We start from the raw sequence: 22,289 nt of genomic DNA, 5'->3' as shown, positions 1-22,289 counted from the left end.
AGATGAGGAACACAAAGGAAAAAGATTGTTGTCTTGTTGACATATAAAGGAGAACTAGGTGACTGCGAAATATGTGGAAATAACTCTCACCCACATGTTGTATATGATGGATTAAGGTCAGATATATTGAAAAGTTCTGCATTTACCGAGTGCCATTAACTACTGAATTTCTCAGCAATCCAATAAATATGGGAGATTATGAAATTTGTGCAAATAAATAGTATAGTGAAGAAGAAGAAGAAGAAAAAATAAAAAAAAAAACCAAGGGTTTGTTTGGGTTTCTGAAGATAACGGCGAGAATGAAAAGTTCAATGGCAATTACTGTTAAGTCTATAATACTCAACAATTATTGTTATTATTATTATTCGCACCCAAAAGGCCAAAAGTAATGGTGCTATTAATGCATAGCACTTCAAAAATATCAATCTCAAAGTGTGTGATACTTTACTTGTTGATTAGTACACTTTGGGCCACGAGGGTTCGTGCATTGTTATACGTTGCCACTCATTGACCTTGTTAGGTAAGCTACTCTTAATTTGGTCCATGTGGTGTAGACCCAAACTTTAAAAATGATGTCTGGATTTTCAACTTCCAATCGTGAAATTGGCGTGGAAAGGAGTATGTATGTTGCTTAGATTGTGGGTTATATCTCTCAAATGGGTCACTGAATGTCATTAATTAGGGGAAGGGTTCCCATGTCCTTGGTTCATGTTGTTAACAAATAACTAACAAAGATGTCACTCCCATCCCATCATCCCCAGTCCCTCTCGGTGTTTAAATGGAACACATGTACAAATACACAGCATTCATGACAAAATATGATCCAATCTAAGAATATGCTATATTTGAAATGGTAAAGTTGAATACCTTAAAAGTTTATAAATCATTTATTAGCTTGCACAATCCTTTTCGTTTATACTTTCTACACAAAAACAGATTTTAGTCAGCAAGTGTAGAACGGATATGTAGGTTGCTGGACACTCGATCCTATTGAAAATGAATTGAAAGTACAAAGAGAAATGCAATAGATGAAAGGATGGTAGATTCCGAGTTTAGAGGGTGCGCCTTGACTAAATGACAGCAATCAACAAAGTGTCTTAGGATGCCAACAAAATCTGTAAGATATTGTGAGAGGATAAGATATCACAGAAATATAGCAGCCAAAGGATGACATATCACAACCAGTCTTTATTGTTGAGGACAAAACATGAGTCGATGATGTAGCAGTGCGGTTTCATTTGGCATGAGACATACACGTGAACTATTTTCTTTTCTTTGTTCACCTGCTTTGTACTAACACGAAGAGAATAGACCTCTTTCACTATTACCATATCATGAGAGAGAAGAAGTACGAAGAAACAGTAGTGAGGCTAGTCCAACATAAGCACTGGAACCGTGGGCACGTAGGTTGAAACATGTTTCCCCAGCTCCTTAATCAATAATTGCATACACTTTATCTTTCTCTCTGCCCCCCCATCACTTCCTTCTGACATGCACTTCCATCTCCTTCTATATAATGTTTTTAAGTAATCTAACAACTTGCCCTATTGGTAGCAGCAAAACTTATTTTCATTTTTTAGATTGATTACATGATGAGTTCTTCGGTCTCCCTTCTATACTGCCTTATCACATTCTCTTTATATTCCCTCTCTCTCCAAACAAGCTATTCTCTAGATGTTGCCCCAATACGGAAGTTGAGCATGTCAGCCCCTACCCACGATCATGAGTATCACAAAACCCAGGTATGTTTAATGTTTCCCCAATTAATTATCTAAGACAGTTAATACCAGAAAGGTAAGATCAGAATAAGATGCAACATATTCGTAGAAAGCATAAACCAAATATAATCTACAAGCTCTTTCTCTTTTCCCTGTGCCACTATTCCTAAATTTGCCCAAGCACCTCTTTCCTTTTTTTTTTCCATTGATTCTTGGAACATGACAATATAAAATGCAGGTAGAAGATGAAGCAATGGAAAGTATACCTGCCAAGGAAGATTCCATGAGACTAGAATATACAAGTAACAGTTACAGTCCTCATGATCTTGTCTATCATACAGATTACCATGGAGTAACAACTCATCCAATTCCTAAACATCCCATACCGTAGGCTGCAGCTTTAATTTTGCTTGGCGAGAGATTTATGCAGACATGTATTCTACTTATTATGAATATATAAATGTAAGGCATTATGTGGAGAGAAAAGAGGTTTTGTTTATATACTTAAGCTGATTACATGATACATTTTCATTGCTTATGTAGTTTGCTCAATACTTCCATACATAACTTGTAAGCTATAGCTTACAAAAACAAACAAAACCTGATGAGTCGGCGGCTAAGACACTAATGATGCCAAGCAGTGAAAATAAAAATAAAAATAAAATAGTGGTACTACAATTTATCATGAAGTGAAACCATTCCATTAACATATTGCTTTCTAGTCTTTGTATACTTCTGAAGTAGCATCCTGTGACTTGTTACTACATCCTCAAATACCACCTCACTACAAAACCTAGACTTCACATTCAAAAAAGCAGCTTCTAATTTGTCCTTGTGTCGGGTACACATGGAGAGTATATCTTCAATCATGAATGATTTATTTGTGTTGTATCCACTGCTGGTGTCTTTTTCCATATGAAGAACCCTAAGCCATCGGATTTGCTGGAATGGATCTTCACTTTTCTGAATTGCAACCTCTATGCAACTCAGCACTTCCAAGAACCTAGATTCAGAACGAATTTTATCAAGTAAGTGGACAAAAGTGTTTCTCTGACTCTGAACAAGCCTATTATAAACACCTGGTGGCAAGGAAACTGCAGCAGTCAAGCATGCTTTGCGAAAGCTAGGATCAAAATTGCCAATGATCCCAATGGCAACATGTAACAGATTTACAGACACAAGATCAAGTTTTTGAGACAAAGAGTTCAAGCCATCACAGCATGGTCTTTTCCGGTTTTCACTCCAGCAGTGAAGTGCAAAATGAGCTACTCCTTCCCACCTATGTTTAATGGTAGACACATAATGAGTGAAACTAAGACAATTAAATCATCACAGATAACGAGTCTTTTTAAACATGGCGAGAATATTGTGTGAACTATTAAGTAGTAAGTACAATCTTTTATTTGCAGTGATGCATTTGCTCTATTAACACAGTGCACGCCGCTATAGTGCTCAAAGTCTCTTCAATCACATCACTTATTTGCAGGCGCAATCAATACGAGGTCCAAATATAACTTACAAACTAGCAGTCACATACAATCAAAGGAAAAGGAAATTCTAAATAAAATAGAAAAACAAAATTCATAAATTAATAAGAACACCTAATGATTAAATAATCTTCCCAAATAAAAGATACCCAGTTATAACCTATCTACTCAGTAACCAAACATGGTAAAATCCCAGCTTTACACTCTTCATATGGGCTTGGGGACAAACTAACAGATGATGAAAGGTTTATAACTTATACTCATCCTTATCATAGGGGTAATAATAGACGTAGGCATCATTATTACATATACTAAAAAACTGGTCCATGAATCAGCTTTCCAAAGGCATAGGTCTGAAAGCTAGCCCCTGTGTTCTGCAGACACACTTGTCCAATTTTAATAATTGATTTTAGTGTGGGTCACTCCACATGCATTGTTTCTGTTTTCTGCTTCAAAAACAACATCTATCAAATAATTTTTTATCAGTCAGTATAGAGCATTATACATGCTCAACTTGAAGGAAAGAAAATGACTAAATTACGAAAATGAAAAGAATGTATTCATAATTAATGGCATCAATAAAATCTTAGAATTATGCTAAGGAATAAGAGGTGTAAGAAGATGCTTCCGCAGGCAATATTTTATGATGCTACAACAAACCAAACTCTGGCAGTATTAGTGGTTCAATCAATAGGCTGTCCTGTACTCCGATGTTTATTTGATAACCAACCAATCAAACTAACGGTCAGGGACGGAACAGAAATACTTATCTGAGGGTACACAGTACAAACAGTATGAAGATATAATATTTATGATCTTTTACTGTAGATTTAATTAACTAAAACTACAAAAAAAAAAAAAAAAAAAATCATTCAGGGGGGTGCAGCTGCCCCCGTCCCCATGAATGTAGGTCCATCCATGCTTATGGCCATTTGTCATGGACTGAAGGACCTACTAGTCCCAATTAATCAAAGATGGACCGACTTTGCCTGGATAGGGACAAGAACATTAAGACCTAACCATTAGTATGGCGGTTTATTGATTTGGAATTTTGAAAACAAGCATGTTGACAGTTTACTGTAGATAATACTTTTCTTTTTCAGAACAGAGCTTTTAATTTTCCATTGAGGGGAAGCAAAAGAAATTGATGAAGATACTATCAAGTATATGTGAGATCTTACGCTGATTCATAAAATTGATCACTCTAAGCATTAACAATATCAATTAACTGCATCCATATACGCATACGATAGATACATTGTATTTGACAGTATAGAGACAAACTTCGTCCATGGACATGTATATGACTCATTTTCTTCCTAGCATCAAACCTACTAGCCTCTAAGCTCCAATGTAGTAATAACACTCTTATAGTGAAAAAAGTACAATGCAGTGGCAGAGAGAAAGAAAATCACACTAAATAGGGGTAACTGCCACAGGCATAAAAGGAAACTCCAAGACTAAAATTTATTTATTTCGCAGCAAATACTTCTGAAAGATTTTCTCCATATTTTTCCCATCCTATGTCTGGTGTGATTCTCTTTCATGATTTTCTATTTTGAAAAGCAGTATTTTTGAAGAAATTCAAGCATTCCACCAACTTCATAATCCTTAGCAACATTATCCTCGTTTTTATAGTCAGCCAATAACCACATGTTTATTTGCCATTCACTGCCAATGGAAGACACACATTGGTCACCGGTCACCTAATCCAATCACCAATTGCTGGCACAGGCCTCCTTCCTCCGGTGGATCTACACATAAGTGCTTGACTGCCTAGACAGACATCACCTAATTTATTATTCTCAATACCTGTACAAGCCTGTTTGCACACCAAATATGACAAAGTTTGTGCACAAATCAAAATTCAGAAATACAGTTGCTATTAAAAGCATTTTGCTCTAACATAATACAAAATAACCCCCAAATATCTTCGGCACCAAATTGTGAACTGAGCTTTTACAAATTTATTCTCTTGGGTTTTTCTCCATTATTCTCTATGAAGGAATTCTTCCTTCTTGTATATTTCAGACTCTACTTAAATCGTTTCACAATTACAAATTATTTGCCTTTTTCTTTTAACTTTACACAGTCCTTACATTTCGATAACTATTATTATAGCTATCCAACAATGAAAAGGGAGGAAGGCCCATAATACCCAACCAAAGTTCTATACAACTTCATTTTGCATACTTGCACCCAACATCCTAAGAGCGGCTGAGATTTGCATAATACATACATATAATATAACTGACTGTTTGTGCACCCATAGCTCATTTGTTATTGTAAATATACACTTTAAATTTCTGTTCTACTTACAAATAGAGCATACAACACCATGCAATTATGGCACAATTTCCTTATGAAACATAAAATGATGTATATTCCTTTTTCTTTTTTTTCAATTATGTTTCTTCCTTCCATGAGTGCATTCCTGTAATAGAATAAGAGAGAAAAGGCAGGTTCAGATTTGACCTTACCACATATCATCTGGCCATCATCTAGTCAAACATTGTCATTTTCTTTACATGCCGAAAAGAAGAATTAATAGAGTTTACAACCACAATCTTAAATCATAGAGCAAAGAAAAGAAAAGAAAAGAAAAAGGGTAATGATAAAATCAATGAAGTTGTAACTATAAGATAATAAAGGAACCTTTATAACCCAAATCATCATAACCAAAGCTTATTGCATTTGAACCAATAAAAAAATAGTTTAAGTTAACCTTAACTTACTCGAAAGGAGGTTCAACTTCAATACTAAGTGTAAGGTGCAATGAAAACCCAGGAGAACCATCACCAACACCAGAGTTTGTATGAGCTTCATGAGGAAAACCTCTGGGAATATATAATACATCACCCTCATTGAGAAAGAACTCTCTTCTACCAGCTTTTGTACAATCAATATCAGAACCATGTAGATTATCATATAATCGAGGTAACAGTGGACTGGGTCGAGAAAATACCGTCCAATGCTTGGAACCAAAAATCTGGCATACAAATACGCAGTGATCATCAAAGTGGCAAGCCAACCCCTGAGAATTAGGTGGTGTTAAGTACAAATTGGCACCTACTGAAGGTTGGCCAAACATAAGTGCTAATGTATCTGCAATAGCAGCAATGCTCTGATAGCGAAACTCCAGACCACGTAGGGCAACAGTATAACCCTCTTTATATGCTTGACCACAATTTAAGACATCACCAATAGTAAAATACAGAGGTTCCTTAATAAAGCCTGGATGAAGGTCCCGAAAGTAATGCATCTCTTTTCCTGATTGACTCTCGGTTTTTACAACTCGAATATCCTGCTGATAGGTTATAGGACAACCCAATCTATCTTTCACCTCATTCAGAAAATTGAGGATGTCTTGCTCATCTGAGGCAATAGGAAAACAAGACACTAAACCTTGAAGAATTGAGGAAAGAAGGGAAGGAACGCTCCCATTCCAGCTCAAAGATTGTATAAATGGGCAAAACATATCATGCATATCGTGATCCTTTAATGTCCTTGTTAGAAGAAAAGGTGAAACTTCCCAGTAATTTGATATAAAATCTTCAAAACTAGAATCACTTGTACCAAAAAGACCTCTTTTGACCACTTCAAAAGGGGCAGAGACCCTAAGTCGAGAGGCATTAATGGAAAGCCTAAAGATGCTTTCTGCAAGATTACAAACTCCAATGTTGCTTTTACAAATATGTCCTCCTTGGTTAGATTTCATAGCACCTTTGACTACCCCATGATCACTTACGTGTGCCCTTATCTCTTTTAAAAGGCTCAGGAATGCTTCAGAAAGACTACTTGGGATATTCTGCAGTTGCTCAACCTCACAGGCATTGATAAGAATAACGGTTGCACTGAGAAATGCCAATGAGAGTTCATCTTCCTTGATCCCAATCTTAAGAGAGTGAAAGCTTTCATCGCCCTCAGTCCATAAACAGACGGACTTTAAACACTTAAAAATATGAAGAAATACAAACCTAAAGGATGTTAGAAACACTTAAAATTAAGATGCGCATATTGCAAAGGCCATGTTAGAAATAAAAGCATCACTAATTCAGGGGTTAATGGTTACTTACATTAGCTTCTCCAAGGCAGAAAACTTGAGAAGTTGTTGTTGACCAAAGGTGGTAGTGGACAAGTCCAATACGGCGTTGCAGGCAGAAAACATAACCTTTCGATTCGGATTATTCAACAGTGAGATTAATCCCTTCACAGTTTCAGAATCCGAAGCAATCTCCTCGTTCATGTCCAACGAAACGAGCGAAGCCGCGCCAATGATATCTGCCGCACGGCACGCGATTTTGGAATGCGTGGAGCGGAGGAGAGTTGGAAGCAAAGAGAGAATGGGTCTCAGGGAGGTTTGGGAGAGAAGAAGGGAAGGGCGAATTTTGAATAAGCATTTGGTGATGAAGGGAAGAGAGTGGTGTTGGTGGAGATTGGAGAGGGATGCGAGTATCAAAGAGAAGATGGCATTGGCATTCGACACTTGAACATGAAGCTCACACGATGAGGGTTTCGGTTTCGATTTCCTTTTCCTCTTATCGCGAGCTGCAACTCCATGCTTCTTCTTCTTCTTCTCCATTCTTTCTCTATTCTCTATTTGGCACCTTACCAGCTTTCATATGTTGACGACGATCCACGGAGCGGGCCTCGAAGGCCCAAGCCCGTAATTCATAATCAACCAACTTAATCGCGTTGTCATTTGCATTCTAACCCAAACAAACTCGTATTTAAAAAGACAAAATCAAGATTTCCCCCGCGCAAGCAAGAAAAGGACTAACGTAAATTTGGCTTAATTGATTGGGACATCATATTTATTGGCAAAAAAATTAATTTATTGCTTTTTTAATAAAAAAGTACGAATAAGTAGTCATTTTAAAATTAATTACGAAAATATAGCAGTCAAACACGCCTCTATGGGGCGTGACCGGTTGGAGAGAGACACGCTCAATGTTGGGCGTGACCTAAGCGTGACTCACACCCACATGGGGCGTGACCAAGTTGGAGAGAGACACGCCCAACGTTGGGCGTGACCGAGGAGAGAGACACGCCCAATGTTGGGCGTGTTTCACCAAGTGCTGCCACGTGTCACAAAAGTCAATAATTTGACCGTAAAACTTTAGAAGTCCATAACTTTTGACTCGGGTATCCGAATTAGGTAATTTTTTTTGATTCCACATAACCTTTCGAGATCTACGTAATGACACTTAATTTGACCTATTTTGTCTCTCACAAAAAAATTTGAATTTACAACAATGATACCATAATTATTAAAAATGACATGACTTTGTTACCTTATAATTATTACTAAAAATAATCTAACATTTTTATAATCATGAACAAAAACTTAAAAATCAAAATAAAACGAAAAGCACTCACTTAACTTTTTAATATAAATTATTCGATATTCTGTCACCGACAGATGTTAACTTTTATTAATTATAAATTTCATAAAATTCTTCATTCAAAATTTTAAAATATATCTCAATAACATACATAATTAACCTTATCATAACTTACCATAATCATAAGGATCTTTATTATGAATGTTTCTAATCATAAGAGTGGTTTTCTGTTCATTTTTGTTTAAACGTTCTTATGGTATCATTATTGTAAATTCAATTTTTTTTTGTGAGAGACAAAATATGCCAAATGAGGTGTCATTACGTAGATCTCGAAAAGTTATGTGCATTCAAAAAAAAATTACCTAATTCGGATACCCGAGTCAAAAGTTATGGACTTCCAAAGTTTTACGGTCAAACTGTTGACTTTTGTGCCACGTGGCAGCACCTGGTGAAACACGCCCAACATTGGGCGTGTCTCTCTCCTCGGTCACGCCCAACATTGGGCGTGTCTCTCTCCAACCGGTCACAGCGTGTCTCTCTCCTCGGTCACGCCCAACATTGGGCGTGTCTCTCTCCAACCGGTCACGCCCCTATGGGGTGTGTTTAACTGCTATATTTTCGTAATTAATTTCAAAACGATTACTTATTCATAATTTTTTATTAAAAAAACAATAAATTAATTTTTTTGCCCATATTTATTGGCATAGTGATGCGTCTACAGTAAAGCATATGCTCTGTTGCTATGTATGAAACGGATATAGCCCTTACAAGCATATAAGATTACCAAGAATCGACGGGGTGGTAGGTAGGAGATATATTTTCAGATGACTGGAAAGTGAGGGTAGATTTCTATGAATATCATGTTTGGTAGCATATTGGATACAATTTTTCTGGAAAAATGATTTTCTCGGAATTCTTTTTGGTGTGTAATTGTTGGATGAAAATACCATGGAAGAATACTATCCATCGATTGTTGAGAAAATGAAAAATGTCACCCGAAACATAGACTCATAAACTTTAATCAGTATTTCTAATAATATTTTAACCTATCAAATAATTTTTTTTTAATATTATCAAAAAACTAATGATCTCAACATATTTTCGACAATCATGATTTCCGAATTAAATTTTTTTTCTTCTATCAAACGCTCTCTAATATTGCACATCATTTTAGGCCTAATTTTACATAATCTAAATCTTTGTACGGGATTGGGTTCAATTCCTTTACATATTAACCTAGTACTTGTCCAGTTGTCCTAAAGTTTCAACCTCATTTTTTTTATTATTGTTATTTATGTTTCAACCTTAAAATTTTGACATAAAAGATAATGCATCAAATAAAGTACAAGAACAATTGTGTTTAAAGAATGTGATGTACGGTGTACTCCTTTTAAAACAGTACAGAGCGAGCATACCCCTTTACCACTTGTTTTTCAAGCTATCAGCCTATACAGCTTCTTTGACATCATTCATCTTACGCAGATTTACTTGTGTTGTCCTCAATATAATAGGAAACGTATCATATTATTAATAGAGTACAATCGTGAAAATATTCCATCACCATTTGCTTTCAAGCTATAAAAAGTACTTTGACATCATTCACCTTATGAAGATTTCTTTCTGTTGCCTCAACATTTTCAACAAAATAGAAACGGGTATCATCAAACTGGAGCAAGTGTTTTGGAACCGATACCAATCCAAGATGCAAAAGGCCACTTTCAGTACTGGAAACTAATGTAATTGTTTTCATGTCTCAACATTTCAATCTAAATGCAAGTAATCAAATCCTTTCCCAATAAGTGGCCGAATGCACATAGCCTTTGATTCAATTAGAGCGAAATCAAATATTGCATGAGCCATTGTATATATATATATATATATATATATATATATTGCATGAGCCACGGATTGTTAAATAACAGAGATGCATATGTATTTAGACATGTGGTATATACAGGTCCCAATCATGCCCTTTTATCAAATGGGAGAAAATGCACTACGCTTTAGACCCAATTTCAAATTAAACTATCACAATCCAATAATGGAAACAGTAAAAAGATATCACAGCAGGAAGATTGATTCCGTATAACAAAACAAAATCTTAGCACTAGTAACATTAATCGTTCAGAGCAACTGCATACAATATAAATACACATTAGTTGTCAGGCAAAACAAAAAGAAAACAAAGGGCAAAAAAAGTATAAACAAGGAATATCTATACAAAAGGATGCTATTTGAGACAGCTAGCTATACGGGAGGTATGTTAGAAAAAGAGAACCCTTGGTATCCCTTGTAAGCATAATATGCAATCCGCGTATAGTAGAAACCCGGTATGAACAAGATTGTTCCCAGTACAGCAAAGAAGAGACCTATCCAAAAAAAATTAAAAACAAAAACAGAGCTCAAATTAATTAATTAGTTATATACTCTAGTCTGGTGGTGGCTAAATTTCAGAATGTAAGATGATTTTAAAATATCCAGCCAAGTTTTGAACTTGTCCAGTTGTAAAACTAGTTGTACAAAACCACTCCCTGTTAAATCCTTACTAAAGATGGTGGAATAAGAACAATCTTTGTACACAGCCTTATCCTTACATATTTGTAAAGATGTTGTTTCCCATATTCGACCACCGCTCGAGGCTTGCCTCTTAGTTGGACAACTAGTTGTAATGAAACAAAATTCCCAAGTCATCCGGTGACATGAGGAGGATGGATAAGGAAGACCAGGGGAAAATAGTTGACTCAAACAAGATAATTAGAGCCAATGCTGAGATGGAAACAAATATATAAAGTAAAGCGTGGGAGGCAAGAAAAGGCATGAGGAAGAAATGTTCCGACAGCATGATGAAGGATATTGAGACCTGAGGAGAGACAGTGGCTTTTAGTGAGGGAAATCACACGAGAGGGGGTATTGAGGATGCAGTTTGGTATCTCATTCTCTCTCTGTATTTTTCCTCTCTGAATTTTCTCTACCCTCTTTTCTTCTGCGGCAATTATCTTTTACATTTTCCTCGTAATTGAATGATTTTGTTGACCAAAGGTCAGTTGGAAAACATAATAACACCATTCTCTGCGTGAGAAATCAGAATCATTTCAATTCCATCTTGTTTATTAGCTCAAACAATTTTGGCTGCTTATTACACTAGAACTCTCGGATTTCCAGCCACCAAGCAAACCAATATCCAAATACACGTTTGCATTTGTCAGAACAAATTTTCCTAAACACAACATTTTGTGGGCCACACACAACATCTTGAGGATCCTATACTTTTTGAAAAAAAAAAAAAAAACTAAATTACAGCGGCCAAAACGAATTTCTATAACATTACACGATCACTTCTCCTACAACGTAACTCTTATAAAACCCTATTACATATTACAACTTTGAAGAACAAAAAACACACAATTTCAGACTTCAGGGTCCGTTTTATTTCCAATAAATAACAACCCACGATTTAAAATTTTCCTGAAATTCTCAAAATAAACTTACGCTCTTTTTTTAAGAATAATCAAAGGGGAAATCTTAAGGGGGATGAAGGAGAAGAGAAATGTTGAAATTAAGAAGAAAAAAGAAAAGAAAAGGCGGGTGTTGTTAAATTAATGATAATAATAAGGTTACCGTGAGCTATGTCGCCGCCGACATGGTTATAGGCCATGAGGGATCCGATGATGATGCCTAGGGTTCCGAAGACGAGAAGAGAAACGGCAAGTCCAATCTCCTTAATGGGGGGCTTGTTGCTCACCGTGTACGATGTCTCCATCATTATGTCCTCGTCCGAAATCGAGAACGCGTGATCTACGTACGCCATTACTCTCTCTCTCTCTCTCTCTCTCTCTCTTCAAGATTCAGATTTAGCTGTGGTTTTCGGGGATTGATGAAATAAACATGAGCTGCTTCTGTTCATTGATTTCTGCTTTGCTTGCTTTTCAAGTTCCACCTTTCAAAACCACACCTTCTCAATATTCTTCAAGTTTTCGGAGATATTTATCACCCAATTAATTAAAGAAAAAATATTTATTCTTTTAGATAATACAATTTATATATTTCATTCTCTCACAAAGAGATGAGACTCACACTTTTATTTTTTTTATCAACTTTCTCTTCTTCTTTATCTATCTCTTAAAATAACATAACTTTACATCTTTAAAATGACACACACTTTTTCCATTAATTAACCACAAATTATAATTATTGTAAATGGTAGGATATTGTAACAAATCAATTAGTGTTACTATTAATATTATTACCAATTTTATCGCGATAGTTATATTTATTTTCATTTTTATATGATTATAATTATTTATATTGAATGTGCAAGTATTAAATATGAGAAATTATAACCTGTAAAGCACGGACACTGGATTGTTGAGAAAAAATGCATGTCGGACACGTGTTCGACACGCGTCTGACACGCGGTCAACTTTTTAAGACACGTTGACTTAAGGGACACGTGATTTTGACCGAATTCAACACCGGACACGTGTTCGACACGCGTCTGACACGCGGTCAACTTTTTAAGACACGTTGACTTAAGGGACACGTGATTTTGACCGAATTCAACACGCAAGTCAATGTGACACGTGTTGGCATTTTTTTTTGTAAAAATAAAATAAAATTACAATTAAAAAAAATTAAAAAATTTAATAAAAATTAAAAAGTAAACAAAAGAGAATCCTATCTCGTTCACTGGACGCTCCCTCACCTCTTTTCGTCGTCGGATCTCTGCTTCTCGTCTCTTCTTCCTACGGTCGTCCTCTACATCTCCGGTCTCTTTCGAATCAGAAACTTCCTTAGCTTTAGGGCTTTCATATAGGTTGAATATTTAACACTGATTTTGGGCTTTCAACAGAGCTGCAGCTCGTGGTTCTGCTCCCGTTTCGCTTCGCAGTTACGGTTTCATCACGGTTAGTGTGGCTTTGACAATGCTTTTGTTTCTTCTATTCTTGTCAAGTTTTGATTTCTGTTTAGGCATTTTGGGGTTTCCTTGTTTAATTAATTTTAGTTATTTGTGTCTTTGATTTGGGATTTATTTCTCTTTAGTGTTTAGTAAAATAAATCAAATTAGTTGTAGTTTATCAAAAATCAACCTATGTGTACCCTCTATTTGTTTATTTTTAATTTGAATCCGAAAACCATAAATAAACTAAGAATGATAGAGAAATGAGGATGGTGTATGAGTTGAGTTGTTCTGGTTAGAGAATTGGTGTGCCAGCATCACTAATCAAATGCATCATCATCTTGCTGAGTCATTATCAGTGTCTTGCCCCACCTAATCTAATTATGTGCAATATACCTATTAACGTATTTGTAAAAATTTTGGCGATTAAGAAGTTCTTCTAAACTAATTTGGTTATAAAGCACTTGTCAAATTGAAGTCTATACATATTGGTTGGAAAAAGGAAAAACTAAAATATGAACTTTTCTTCATTTGCTATGCCTAGTTGCTAACTTTTTTGGAGCGTAACTGAAACTGCTCTCTCTATCTTATATATTTGCACTTGCTTATTTTCTTTGCCATAGTTCACAATGCAATAGAGCATTAGATTGGTTTGGTGGGTTCATTTTATTTGCACAGGAACCTGTTACTAGTGTACCCAAAGAACAAATAATAAAGTTGCACAAAATGGTTCTCCCTCCAAGCTCCAGCAAAGTGCTCAACCATGTCTATCCAACCTAAATCAGTGTTAAATGTTCATAGCCATTCTCGTCTCGTTCATTAGATTGGTTCCTCTTACATTAGAACTTTCAAATTCATTGCAACTTCCTCCAATTTCATTGTTAAGCAAAAAGTTGTCCAAATGAACAGCAGCAGGTGCATTCCAGTTTTCATTTGTATGGAATTTGTTGCCTTCCTTAGCACAATCTCTTATGCTAACACTGTCACTGGAATTGGTGTTAACATTTTTGTTACCTTGAGCTGCATTGCCAGGAATAGTGAGTGGCCTATTGAATAAGGGAAAGGCATTTTGAAAGCATCTTAGCATTGTTTGGAGCATATGGTTGGGTTGGTGGCTGTGGATTAGGCTGATGGATACCTCCAACATTTTCAAGGAGGTTTTGTGTTGGACTTTCATCATTGGAGACCCTTACTGAATGGATTTTTTCATTTGGTTACCTAGGAGGCCTTGCCCATGGATCAAACTTATGACATGCATCTCGATACCTTGTGTCTTTTGTATTTCTATAGTTCTGTTATGATCATTTAGGAGGGAGAATATGTCATCATCTTAGCTTGTATTACATTCTTTCTCTTTGTGAATGGAATTGATTTGATTAACCCCCTTCTTTTTTTTAAAATAATTTTTAGGGTAAGATCTTATTGTTAACTATATTATATATATTAAAAATTTTATTTAATATCAAAACGTGTCCGAGTGTGTCGGAATTTAGCATTTTTTAGAATTAACGTGTAGTCGTGTCGTGTCCCGTGTCCGTGTCCGTGCATCATAGATCATAACAATACAAAAATAAAAATAAATATAAAATATTAAATATAAGAAATAAATAAATATATCCATTTAGATTAACATAATCATCTATGAAATTGTTTGGTAATAACATTTGATTGATTGCCCTATTTTCTGGTGTGAAATTAATTCCGGTTTGCATGATTTTTTTGTCTCTCTCCTCAAGCTTCGAAAAACTTCGCCGGACTCTGATGTGAACATCACGGTGAATCCACTGTAGATTGCGATCCACCTCACTTCACTTTCTCTCTCTGCAAAGGACGAGTAATCTCTCTCTCTCTCTCTATGTGTGTGTGTGTGTGTGTGTGTTCCTTCAAGGATTCAACGGCATATTATTTCATTTTGATCCTAGAATTTGATCTTGCCTTGTTGTATTTATAGTTTCTTGATTTAAACATTTATGCGTGACACGAGTGTTGTATTAAGATTTATGGCTGAAATGTTGAGCGGTTTGGATTTCATTTTGTTAACTATTAAATCAAATCGAAATTGATCAGGTTGCTCTCTTGGGTGTTACGGGTAATGGACTTCTCACATGCCTTTTTAATTTTTGGGACTGTGACTAATCTTCCTTTATACTTTTCCTTTTTGATTTTCCCTAGTCTCATGGAAACTTGGTGAGGGCTAGTCTTGGATCAGCAACAAGGCTAGTCCTTGTGATCGGAGAAACTGTCTCTTTCAAAAAAATTGTAAGGGTAAGGGTAAGGCATTGTACAATCGACCTTTGCCCCTACTTTCGGAAGTGAGGAGCTTATTAACCGGGATTTTCCCTTTTTTCATCGAAACGTTGGTCTTTGTTAAGCTCCGGACATTTTAGTTTTATGGGTCTAGGATCCTTTGGCTATTTCAATTCAAGCCTTCAAATACTAACATCTCTAATTTTAGCTTTGTCAGCAATCTTGTAGCCTAATAATATTTGCTTTAAGAAGATGGTGAAGTGGAATTGTTCTGTAATGGTATGTTTGTCAGATTTGTCGATTATGTTTTTAAATAAAATTTTAATTTTAATTTATATCTTTAAATATCTCTTAAGAAATTGGTTTATTGGTACTATTCATCAATTTATATAATTCCTGTAATCTGCATCCTTGAAAATGTATAGTTTACTGCTGTAATAAAATGTACAAGTATGTCCATGCTTGGAAGCAAATATTAATTCTTCAATTTTACGCATGTTGAAGCTGTTTCGTCAATGTTTTTGGTGTTTGATTGTGTTCTAAATCTTGGTAGATATACTAATAAGTTTTACTGCTAATGTATTAGATTTTTATTTTCAGCTTGGTAAGTATTTGTTTCACTGGCTGATGATGTTTGATGTTAAATAATTTGTAAAATTACTAAACACTGCAGGAATGGGAATCAGTAAAACCGAAGTAAACTTGAGGAGGTTGCTTGCATCTGCTACTCAGCAGCAAAACCAGGCAAAACTTGTTCATGTAAGTCTCAAGATAAGTCTTGACTATTTATTTTAGAGTTATCAGGGTTATATTAATCTCAGTTAGCTTATAATATTTTTAGTTTTCTTGAGATATATGTTTCATTATTTAGTCATTTGTTAACTCTGGAAAATAAAAGCTTAATCATTTGTTGACTTTGCAGTATGTTGCTACTTTGCGTGAACAATTGGAACAATTGGCTGAAGAGAGGACACCAGAAGGCTTACCAAGGTATGTGTGTCTCTCTATCTACAATCTCATATACATAGATATCAAGGAATTATAAGAGAGATTACAGAATTTCATTGTTTTTTTTTAAATCACAACGCAATCATCTGCTAATTTTAGAGTTTGCAAATCTTACCCTCAATTTTAATATACCTTAAGTAGCAGTGGCGGATCTTCATGGGGTTGGGGCGGGCATGGCCTCCCTGAAAGTTTTGAAAATTACATAGAATATAAATACTTAAAAAAGTTAGACATACTTTCCCTAAACATTATCAAAACATCATATGGCCAGTCCAATTTTTTCCTCAACATTCGCCACTGTTAAGTCGGGTAAGGTTATCTTTCTGAATGTTCTTCTTTTGGGTTTGAAAATATAAATATTAGAAATTAATACTTGCTGAAATTTTAGGGATTAGATGGATAGGAGATAAGAGAAATGATTTCACTAATAGGAATATAGGATTTTGAATAATTGTGATGTTGTATTATAAAATACTAATCTAATACTTCTATTTATACTAATATTCTATGTCAAGAACCAATATAGAGCAATTAGTATAAGCCCAGCCAAATTACATGCCTAACATAATAAGACTCATACCACAATAATAATCCTCATATTGAAACAATACTTAAAGGTTCAGCAGACCGTGGGTTAAAAGAATAGACTTATTTTTGTTTTACAGTGGGTTCTCTTCAAAATATGACTCAAAATTAACATAAGCTGTACTTTACCCCCTTAAGCTCTTTGATAAGATCTTGGGCTTGTAGAAATGACTATATTCCTTTGAAGTAAACAGACTTGATAATTTGTTTCTTCTTCTACTTTCCTCCATCATTGGTAATCTATGATCTTCTCTTTCCTTTATAACTCATTAGTTAAAACTGTTATATTCCTGCTACTTTTGTTGTGTTTCTCTACTGAATATGTTTGCATTCATTTGTTGTGTTTACTTGCTCTGGTCATGCAGGATTTCAAAGGCTATGTTGAATGATTATTCAGAGAAGATTGAAGCCATTGCTTCCAAATTGATTAACTCTGTGGTATGTATTTATCAACTATTGTATCTGAGGTATTGAAATGCAAAAAGATCCAAATGACTAAACATTTAAAGTTCCTTTTTCTGCACCAATCTAAAATAAAAGACAATTTCATTAACAAAAGGATGCAATTTGTGTTTAAAATTTGGGTAAATTACTAGATGCTTAAATTATACAGCCCTCCCCTCTATTTTGAAAAATTACACTCCCTTCACCTGAAAGGTTAATATGTGCAACACTTCAATCTATTTTAATGTGAATGAGCCTTTTAGGGGTAGTTTTTCCCTTTCTCTGTGACTCTCGGCTGCATTTGCAGTTAGTTTTGAATCCTAATTATCAACTTCGGGACTTTAGAAGATGAAATAATTTTTTTTGTGAAGTTCCAAATCTGATAGTAGGGTTTTTCAAAATTTGATTTCATCTCTAAAGTCCTATAGTCAATAGTAAGGTGTTCGAATTAGGTTCTTCTAACACTGAGAGTTGCCTAGAGAGGTAAAATGTCCACGAGAAGCTCGTTCATAGTTCTTCACCACCGCTAAAAAGTTCATTTACATTAAAATGGACTAAAGTGTAGTACATTTTATCTCTCACAAGGAGTGTAACTTTAAAAAACACAGTTGAGGGCAGTGTAATTTAAGCATCTCTCAGGAAAGGGGAGTATAATTTACCTTTGAGATTTCTAAAGGAACTGGTAAAATAGAAAATACTTTACTTGTTTATATCTGTTTCTTAAAGAACAACACATCAGTGCAGTTACCATGTGGGATAGAACTAAGATTGTTTGGCGGGCATTGGGCAAAGAAAGAGGGGAAAGGGAGATCTAAAATGGAAAAGAGTTATTTTTTTTATGGGAAACTGATGAGACCTTGGGATGCATCACCCCAAAAGCTAGCTCAAAGGGTGAGAGTGCCCAAAGCCTTACAAACAACCAATGTGGGACTCCAAGTCCCATACCTTGCAAATGGAACCCAACCGAAACCAAACAAAGAAGCCCCCATTTTCATCATTTAACAACTCAACTAATATTTAGTTCACAGCCTGACTGCTGCATCCCCTATTATAGCTTGCTCTGGGTAGATAATTGCTTTACAAGAAGTAGGAAGCAAATTCTATTGCCAGCATGTGCCCATAAGCCACCAAAGTTGCTTTAAGTCAAGGTTGACAGTATTTGTTTTATGTTAATTCAATATATGAAATTCAAATTACATACTTTATAATATTAAAAACATTGTACTAAATTTGATTTGCAAAGGTATGCTGGTGCCTGGTAGCATAAACTTAAGACTGAGGGTCTGCTTGGAGTTGGTTAAGTAGATGGATAGTTGTAAGGTGGAAATTTTATGATGAAAATCACTTTTCACTTGCTTGGTGTAACAAAAATATGAAGAGATGAAAATATAAATATACTCATTTTCACTTTGGAGCATAACTTTGTTTCAAAATCATTTGAAGTTTTTGACTCCATCCTCTTTTTGCCACCTACTCAACCAAACAAACCTTAAGGATTTATTACACAATGGAGAATATCATAATACATTTACTATATGTGAAAAGTGTATATAAAGTATAAATATTTCATGGATTGAATTTTTTGACTTTGTTGGAATGCATCATGACTCATGAGGCGGTAAATTTACTCATTTTCAGTTTTCCCTTTTCATATATTCTATTTTTTTATTTGGTAAACTCATGTATTCTATTTTAGTTTTGACCAAATAGGCAAACTTTATGCTTGTCATTTAACCACTTCATTTTTCTAATACAGCCTGACATACAAGTATCTGAATCTGAAAAGGACTTTGAAAGGAATTTTGTTAAAGAAAATCCTTCTGAAATCGAGGAAAAAAAGCAGATACCCCTTTCTTCTGGATTGAGAAGAAGGCCTATGTAAGCTATAGTTAGCCTTTCTTACTGCTATTTTTTTTTTTAGGCTGTTTTACTGTTACTCATCTGTTCCATTGGACAGACCTGCCTCAAGTACTGAAGATAGAGCACATGAGCCGGCTGAGACTGATCACTTATCACCTGTTAAACTGGATGCTGCAGCACATGCACACATTGAAAAGCACAGGTACTGTTTACTTGAGTTGTTATTTGAAGTTTATGTAATGGTGGGTCAGTACTACTGCAGGGAACAGGCCATAACCTACAAATCTTACGTTCCTATGTCAATTTGTTCAGAACAAAAAGTATATATTTATTCAGGGAAAGCACTCATCTTTTAAGTCAATCATTGGGATATACCATATGTTACTGACTTAATAATTTAATATGGTGGACTGGACTATTATGGTCTTATAATTCGGAGTTTATTTGGTCTTCATTGACTAGTCTTCAGGGTGTTTCTGGTTCACTATTTTTATGATACCAATATTCACACAACTATTAATTATGTTTGCAAATGTATTAGATCAATAATTGTTATTGTCAGTAATGTTTGCTTTCTCAATACTTTGAATTTATTGCATATCACTTGTTTTTCTTTGTTCTCTCAATTATTTGCTCTACAGAAAGCTTCAAGACGATTTGACTGATGAGATGGTGGTGTTGGCTAAACAACTCAAAGAAAGTAGTCTCGTGATGAATCAGTCTCTGCAAAATACTGAAAAGGTCTGATTTCATATTTTCATTCAGTCTTGCTTGTCTAACTGCTAAACGGTTGTATGAGATGGTAATGCTAAATGTATCTCGTTTTAGAATGTGTGTGAGGTAAGGTGAGTGTTAATACATTGTGATAGGGGTCTAGTTGTCAATTCAGATCTCATCCAGAGCAAAGTTTCTTACAATAAATTCCTCTGTTATCTCAAATGAAAGCTTTATTTTTTTTATTTTAATAAAAATAATCCACATGAAATATCCCCTCTATTGTGATCTTGATGGGAGTGAGTTATGATAAAGATGCACTGTTCCATATGCTCTTGGCCTTTCATCCCCCTGTTTAATAACGAGAAATGAGAGGTATATGCTTAAATCCGGATGTTTCATTAGGCTCTCGAAATTATGGCTATGATACTATGTTAAATAACAAGGAAACGAGAGGTGTATGCCGAAACCAACAAAAGTAAGGCAGTCCAATTATTCTTTAGGATTGATAATTCTTCCTACGGTTGTTATAGTATTACATTGATCTAGCGATTATCTTCTTGAAAGTTTCTCATATTACAAATTTATTTGCACAGTGAAGCCAATAGCTTTAGAGGTGCTGTCATATTACTTTTACATCTGCGGTGAATGCAATTGCTTGCACTCTTTCTTACTATCTTGCTTAGGCAGGTGGGATGGGAGCACTGAATGCATGTTGTAGTGGTGATTCATTAATCATAACATTATTTTTCTTGATCATTATCTCACATTTGCGACTTTGAGTGATGAGATGTTAACCTAATGAATTGACTGGCTTGCAGATACTTGATTCTACCGAGAAGGCCATTGAGCATAGCTTGGCAAGTACAGGTCGAGCTAATGTGCGAGCAACGGCTGTATACTCCGAGAGTTCCAAGACTTCTTGCTTAACCTGGCTCGTGATATTTGTGATGACATGTGTATTTATCATGGTTGTTCTTCTAATCCGTGTCACATAGAGTGTAGATCACATTTCACTAGGTATAAAAATGACCTCTATTTTAGCTTTTACCCATAATGTAAATTGTCCTTCTATTCAGATAGTTACATTTTATACATACCTTCACAATTAAAGAACTGTGATATTATACTGCGCATCGTATCACAGTATTTGGAACAATTAAAAGATAAATTTAGTTTAATTTAGAAATTGAATTCATTTAAATCCGACGAAATAAAGAATTTTATTAATAAACTAAATTAATTCCCAAATTTTTATGATTTTAAAAGCAGAACGTAAAACAAAGTAAAGAGAGACAGGAAAAGTTATGTAGCTTTCTAATCGATCCGGAGAATGTTAGTAATTTGTAGAGTTTATGCCTTTAGCCTTTTTCGACATTCACTAGTATAGAATTATTGTAGTTCCGTAAAATGGTTCAACCAATTCTTTTTACAGCTTTAAAAACGTGATATATAATTTTTTAACAACTTTCCCTTTCAAATTCTAAATTTTGATGGATTATTTTATAATGTAACACATACCTTGAGATTAATTAACTGCAAAATTTGCTATAGAAATGTGTTTCACTTCATAATAAAATCAGAGTCTTTTAAAAATTGTACATAAAATAAATCAGACACGTAAAATGAGATAAAAGTACATTAAGGCATACAGGTCTCAGATCCTTATATATAATATACTTAGCTGGCTGGCTCACTCACTTTATTATTGATTTGATAAAAATAAATCATGCTCAATATCGTATCACTTTATAATTTTTAGCTGATTGTTTGCTTTGTTTTATTTATGTTTTACTGACTTGTGTTGCTAGGATTGACAATAGATTGCTGATGGCAGATGAGTTGAATTTAGTTTATCTAGAAGAACGATGCATTAATAAAAGGGTTTTATTATTCTCCTTCAACATAAGATAGGTATCTTATGTTGTAGAGATAAAATGAGTGAGTCCCACCATTACAGGAAAAAAGAAAAAAAAGAAAAATG

General features: G+C 34.9%; 3 protein-coding genes across 6 annotated transcripts; 1 reads left to right on the top strand and 2 right to left on the bottom strand.

Annotated features, from left to right (window-relative positions):
* Positions 1 to 2,270: 2,270 nt before the first annotated feature.
* Positions 2,271 to 7,789, bottom strand: LOC133305516 (uncharacterized). The gene is made up of 3 exons (XM_061505759.1): positions 7,282 to 7,789; positions 5,941 to 7,182; positions 2,271 to 2,997 (listed from the first exon to the last, which is right to left on the bottom strand). Exons 1-3 carry the CDS (start codon positions 7,785 to 7,787, stop codon positions 2,391 to 2,393), a joined length of 2,355 nt encoding a protein of 784 aa, XP_061361743.1. The 5' UTR covers positions 7,788 to 7,789; the 3' UTR covers positions 2,271 to 2,390.
* Positions 7,790 to 10,616: 2,827 nt separating this feature from the next.
* On the bottom strand, positions 10,617 to 12,510 carry LOC133305490 (uncharacterized). Its single transcript, XM_061505726.1, has 2 exons — positions 12,169 to 12,510; positions 10,617 to 10,919 (listed from the first exon to the last, which is right to left on the bottom strand). Exons 1-2 carry the CDS (start codon positions 12,356 to 12,358, stop codon positions 10,798 to 10,800), a joined length of 312 nt encoding a protein of 103 aa, XP_061361710.1. The 5' UTR covers positions 12,359 to 12,510; the 3' UTR covers positions 10,617 to 10,797.
* Positions 12,511 to 13,214: 704 nt separating this feature from the next.
* On the top strand, positions 13,215 to 21,453 carry LOC133305442 (uncharacterized). Of its 4 annotated transcripts, none has more exons than XM_061505667.1 (10): positions 13,215 to 13,297; positions 13,400 to 13,454; positions 15,184 to 15,281; positions 16,368 to 16,453; positions 16,617 to 16,684; positions 17,653 to 17,725; positions 19,488 to 19,609; positions 19,689 to 19,793; positions 20,233 to 20,332; positions 21,127 to 21,451. In XM_061505667.1, exons 4-10 carry the CDS (start codon positions 16,370 to 16,372, stop codon positions 21,301 to 21,303), a joined length of 729 nt encoding a protein of 242 aa, XP_061361651.1. In that variant the 5' UTR covers positions 13,215 to 13,297; positions 13,400 to 13,454; positions 15,184 to 15,281; positions 16,368 to 16,369; the 3' UTR covers positions 21,304 to 21,451. The 4 variants fall into 4 exon arrangements, with proteins under 4 accessions (XP_061361651.1, XP_061361650.1, XP_061361652.1 ...); XM_061505666.1 differs by having other exon boundaries at positions 13,243 to 13,316; XM_061505668.1 differs by having other exon boundaries at positions 13,258 to 13,454; positions 17,653 to 17,722; positions 21,127 to 21,453.
* Positions 21,454 to 22,289: the final 836 nt, after the last annotated feature.

This window comes from Gastrolobium bilobum, unplaced genomic scaffold, assembly GCF_033153095.1.
Source record: "Gastrolobium bilobum isolate Gb01-03AN ecotype WA unplaced genomic scaffold, APGP_CSIRO_Gbil_v1 utg1221, whole genome shotgun sequence".
NCBI lineage: Eukaryota > Viridiplantae > Streptophyta > Magnoliopsida > Fabales > Fabaceae > Gastrolobium > Gastrolobium bilobum.
Note: the sequence above shows the minus strand (reverse complement) of the source record. Positions and strands in the feature narration are given on the sequence as shown.

Bases quoted from the DNA above. Each gene is read 5' to 3' on its own strand.
- LOC133305442 (XM_061505667.1), top strand. From the start codon at position 16,370: ATGGGAATCAGTAAAACCGAAGTAAACTTGAGGAGGTTGCTTGCATCT. The intron at 19,610-19,688 runs GTAAGCTATAGT...TCCATTGGACAG, and splicing joins GGATTGAGAAGAAGGCCTAT to ACCTGCCTCAAGTACTGAAG. The intron at 20,333-21,126 runs GTCTGATTTCAT...ACTGGCTTGCAG, and splicing joins CTCTGCAAAATACTGAAAAG to ATACTTGATTCTACCGAGAA.
- LOC133305516 (XM_061505759.1), bottom strand. From the start codon at position 7,787: ATGGAGAAGAAGAAGAAGAAGCATGGAGTTGCAGCTCGCGATAAGAGG. The intron at 7,183-7,281 runs GTAAGTAACCAT...AACATCCTTTAG, and splicing joins TCTGCCTTGGAGAAGCTAAT to GTTTGTATTTCTTCATATTT. The intron at 2,998-5,940 runs GTAAGTTAAGGT...CATTAAACATAG, and splicing joins GAAGTTGAACCTCCTTTCGA to GTGGGAAGGAGTAGCTCATT.
- LOC133305490 (XM_061505726.1), bottom strand. From the start codon at position 12,358: ATGGCGTACGTAGATCACGCGTTCTCGATTTCGGACGAGGACATAATG. The intron at 10,920-12,168 runs GTAACCTTATTA...TTTTTTGGATAG, and splicing joins CGGCGGCGACATAGCTCACG to GTCTCTTCTTTGCTGTACTG.